The sequence below is a fragment of the Nestor notabilis genome, unplaced genomic scaffold (assembly GCF_000696875.1).
Source record: "Nestor notabilis isolate BGI_N333 unplaced genomic scaffold, ASM69687v1 scaffold5200, whole genome shotgun sequence".
Classification (NCBI taxonomy): domain Eukaryota; kingdom Metazoa; phylum Chordata; class Aves; order Psittaciformes; family Psittacidae; genus Nestor; species Nestor notabilis.
This window is the reverse complement of record NW_009910593.1, coordinates 24777-29918: the sequence shown is the minus strand read 5'-3', so window position 1 is coordinate 29918 and position 5142 is coordinate 24777. Positions and strand designations below refer to the sequence as shown.

The 5142-nt window shown below is 39.5% G+C and overlaps 1 protein-coding gene across 1 annotated transcript in view; it reads right to left on the bottom strand.

Annotated features, from left to right (window-relative positions):
- Positions 1-5142, bottom strand: part of TTC37 (tetratricopeptide repeat domain 37) — a 47117-nt gene that overhangs the window by 20399 nt on the left and 21576 nt on the right. The window contains 7 exon segments of the mRNA XM_010010822.1: positions 816-957; positions 1563-1637; positions 2653-2721; positions 3877-3933; positions 4052-4113; positions 4251-4329; positions 4497-4641. Coding sequence (XP_010009124.1) covers positions 816-957; positions 1563-1637; positions 2653-2721; positions 3877-3933; positions 4052-4113; positions 4251-4329; positions 4497-4641 — 629 coding nt within the window.

Genomic DNA, 5142 nt, shown 5'->3' with positions numbered 1-5142 from the left:
AGGCAGGACTGCAGTGGGGGTGTCCCCAGAGTGCAGTAGAGGGCAGGATCACCTCCCTTGACTTGCTGCTCATGCTCTGGGGATGCAGCCCAGCACACGGCAGGCTTCTGGGATGCATATGCACCCTGCCAGGTCATCATGAAGTTCTTGTCAGAGAAGCAATCTCATTTTAATGATATCTCATTAAGGAAGTTACCTCATTATCATATTTTAAGTGCTTGCACCTTATTTTGTAGCTCTCAAAAAAGAGCAACAGATTATTCATCAAAGGATTTATGTACAGTAATGGATGAAGATTTAAGAAAAACCACATCTGGTCTATCTGCCTTCTGGGCTAGACATACACAATCTGACCCCATCAGTGAGGCTGCACTGGCTTTTAGGCACGTGCCAAAAAATGCTGAAGGTTAACAGAATCATATGCTTGAGGTTATGGAGTTACAGAGCATCTGAGGGCAGACTTCTGCCAAACATCATGGCACAGGTGTAGAAGAGGTGGCATGCATAAAGACGCACCTGAAGGAAGTCCGACAGCAAACACCTGATGACAAGCATGACAAGGCTCTGGTCCTTATTTTGATTGGTCTTTGAAACAAAATCTGTACTGAGCCAGCAAAGAGAACTTCTATCTACTTCGTATTTTTGTGGTAATAAAAGTCAGTGGTCAGTTACCCTGTTTTGGTTTTCTTTACAGCTCAAAAGCCTCTCCCTAACCCAGCAAGATCAGTCTTTGCCAAAACTAGTACAGGTGAATCTGTTCATTCTGAATGCATCTGCTAGTCCTGACAGGTTAGTAAGGTATATAAATTACCTACCTGTGTATTTGCTCAAGACCACCTGGGCTGCTGGAATAGCATTCATCTGAACAATGTTGTACAGATATAGTTCAGTGTTTCTGTTGCTTTTATCCTGTAGCGTGGAACATACCCAGTGGGCATAGCCTTTTACTCCCTCAGTCTCAAGAAACAAACAAAAAAACCAAATGGGATTCATTAAACCTGCTCAAGCAATAACAAAATTATTAAAGATTATAGTAATAATTCTGTGTTTCAGGGCGGAGTCTTGCCTAAAATCTGCACCAGTGTTAAGCAGGAGAAGAAAACACAAGTTTTAACTTGTCTTTTGGGCAAAGAGAATTCATCCATTAACATACCACTTGCTGCACCACTGGAGGGATGACAGACAAAAAGCTATAAAGAGACTGTGAAGTCCTTCACTTTCTTAGAACTAAGGGCACTGGTAATATCCTTGCTCTCTCCTGGAATAGTAATAATTTACACCTTTGACCTCTGTCCAATTCCGTGGGATGCCAAGAATGTTTTTTCATGACTCATGGAGCTGATTTCTCAGACCATATGGACTAAAACACTTAATAAAATAAATGCCTGCTATTCAGTGGCAGCACAAGCCAGGAACAACAACACGGAAGTCACATTGTCTCACCTGCTACACCGTTAACTGTTTCACCATTTGAGACACACCTATTTTTTAAAAAATTACCTCACCAAAGTAGAGATATTAGATATGTAGAAAGTTCAGTACAACACATCTGTTACACTTACATGCATACTGAGTTCAGTTGTGTGCCTGAAGAGATCCATGGTATCATAGCTGTCTACTGTTTCTGCAATAAAAGCCTACAGAAAAGCAAGAGTTGCTGTGGTCAGGTACTTTAAAATTTATGAAATTGTCAAAAAACTCTGCACACATTACATTAGGCACATCTGAAGCATTTAACATGAAGACACTTTCTTTCTCCCATACTCTCCAAGAAACACTAGTTTTGTGAATAAACCAAATACAATTAAACTGCACAAGCAGTTTCCAATGTATCAGTACTTGAAACTCAAGTCTTCTGCTGCTACTTCACATTCTTCAGGACACAGACTCTGTGTCTCAGCACAACTTATAACATCAGACAGGAGCTGAATTTTGACATGTGAAGGTGCTAGGTTCTCTCTCAGAGTCCAGTTTCAATTAGGTATCATTAGCAGGTCAGCTGCATAGGATTACAAAGCACACATACATTGATCATAAAAGCATGAGTAACAAGTATTTCTAACTATTCATGGATGGCCAGGAGCATATCCAACATGGATCAGCAGGAGCATATCCAGCCCTCAGTGGTAAGGGGAAGGAAGGGACTTTCCAGGAAATAAGAACTGCTTTTGTCCCAGGTACATTACAGACCTACTCTTTCTAACAGTGATGTTAGAAAGTGGGGCTGAGAAAAGAGATAAGAGGTGTCAGGTAATGAGCTAGTGGTACAGCTGATGCTGAAATAACTAGCACCTTATGAAGATGGTGCTTTGGTGACAAAGCTCAATAAAAAGCCTTGGAGCACAAACAACAAACAGAGATTGTTTTTTTTAATAGCTAGTTTCTCAGTGAACTCACAAAACCAGCCGAAAAACATTATATAAAATACCTGATTAATATAGCTCCTATTGTATTACCCCTATGGAAACAAAGGGTCCCAACCACCCACAGGGAAGGTAGAAGCTCCCTTAATGTAAACATTTAAGCACATTTACTTAAAATGTGTTATTTTCAAGAACACAATTAAGTGCCAATTGTTAGGATGGAGTCAAAGTCTTCTCCTTGACCAACAAATGTCTTGGTGCAGAGTTTTATGAGAATTTATCACCTTACCTGCCCAATCCAACACAATAAATAAGAAGGCTCCAGAGACTGTGCTATCTTGAAGGCTTCGTGAGCTTGCTGCAGAATCAAAGACAACAGTGCTATTGAGCTATCTGGCACGGTATAATGGCACTTCTGAATATACAGAGGTATCAACATGCAGTAGTATTGGAAAACATTTCATGGACACATTAGATCACTACTAAAAACAAATATTGTGCTGTACAGAACAACACATTACCCTGAGAAATAAGCCCCCTTAGACTTCCTAAAAAAACAAACAAACAAAAAAAAAAAACCAGAAAAAAACCCCCACAAAAACAAAACTTTAAAGACTAAAAGTTCCCCTCCCTTTCAAATATTCCTCCTTCTGATAACAACAAAAAAGTTCAGCATCTAGACTAACCCTTGGAGCACTGGAGCAACTAATGTTTTAAAATCTGACTCCTGGAGGATCCAGTTTTGGAAATTTGCTTTTCCTTCATGCAAAGAGTTAAAAAAATACATTTTCAAAATGGTGAAACTGGTTACCACCTACAAGTCATCTCTGCTCTGTGGACTGCATATATTCAGAGTTCCTCCCTCAATGTGGCACAGGCATTAGCAGTCTTAGCAGCAAGCAGCTTGTAGTATCAAACTATTTTTATAGTAATATAAAATATAAACTATTATCAGTAATTCTGATCTTCACATTTTCACTTACATAAAACTTGGGTAATTCTGAGCAGCAAATAGGTTAAGATATAGTTTTAGCTGCATGAGAACTCTGGACTTAAGACGTACTATAATTTTTCTCCAGTGAAACTCTGAAGACTACACAGATAAAACCCTGCCAATAAGCATGAAGTAGCTACCCGTGGGAAACCCAAAAAATTAAAGTTCAGTTTGTGACCTACAGCTAAAAGTTCTGGGTCAAACCTGGTGTGCACAGCTTTGACTAAACACTTCTCAGTTCTTCCAAACACTTTTCATTCCATCCGGTTGCTTGGAATGCCACGTTACCAGTTCAGCAGAAGTTCCCCTCCAGAGCAAACATCTAATTTATTTGCATGCCTCAAGTGAGGTGCAGGTGCCAATTTCTTTCAAAGAAAGTACATTTCTTGCATCAGAGAGGGACATTCTTCACTGTTTGCCCACACTCCCATCCCCATAACGTTCATTAAAGGGGGGGGGGGGGGTTTTTTTTGAAAAATGGAAAGAGAAACTATACATGAGGATGGGGAAGAAAGTTACCTCAATGTTTCCAGTTGTCAGATACAAAACTCCCAAGTTGGTCCAGGCAACAACATTCTAGACAGAACAAATGAAGTTAAAGGCAGTTTATTACTATATTCAAGCATAATGCTGCATCAGGGGAAAAGTTTTAAATGCCCACTTGAAACAGATGGCATCTGCCTACAACACTTACGATTTTCTCAGCTTGAACAGATTTGATGAACGAATGTTGAGCAAGAGCATAATTCCCAATAGCTGGGGAGGGAAAGAAAAAAAAAAAAAAAAAAAGGGAAAAAAGGAGAGCTAGATCTAACTGATTTCACAAACACCATTAGTCAAGTTGCCTTCTAATTTAGTATATTATGGAGCTAGGGGTTTCACTGAAGACTTACCACTACACGAAGCAACCACACCAAGTGCATTCCAATAAAGATGATTTTTGCTGTCAAGCCTCACAGCTTTTTTGAGACACTGGAAGAAAATCAAATGTGGATTATCATCACTAGAAAAGCAAAAATTAAAACTTCATGCACTTTCTTATTCAGAGATGTAAGTTTTACTGGGAACAGAAAGATTATGCAGACAAACACCAACACCAATTTAAATTTTAAAGAATGTAATGGGAAAACAGGCAATACCTGTAAAGACTTCTCTAGCAGTTCACTGATCTCATTCATGTCAGATCCCACTGCTGTGAGGTGCTCTGCTTGTCTATAATAATTTATTCCAAGATCACACCATATGCTAGGCAAAGGCATCAGTTTTAAAGCTCTGCCATAACACCTACAGACACATGAATCACAGAAGCATTATTCCAAGCCTTTCTGCATGAAGAGCAGGACGCTGAAAAAACATTCAAAGGAGTGCTTAAAAACCTAAACATGCATAAATACAAGCAAAACCAGACAAGAATGGAAAGGAACAAACAACTAACTCATTTTCTTTCAACCAGATATCTTCACAGCATCTTTCCTGGTCTAAAGGCAGTCTGTAGTGCCCACCACTTATGAAGCCACAGATGTGCATTAAACAAAAAGTATGTCCGTTGCGGCATGCATGCTTTTACTTAAAACAAGCACTAGTCATTTTTACAGTTAATAAGACTTCCCCCAAGAAGCATTTGACTTCATGTATCATGGCTGAGATTTACTAAGCAGCTGCATTTCCTGCCTTACACATCCAACCGCACAAAGCTCAGAAGGGAGAGTCACAGAAGAGGCTACAGAAAATATTTTCTGTCATTGTGAGCCAGAAACAAGGAATTCCCTCTTCCAATATATTCGA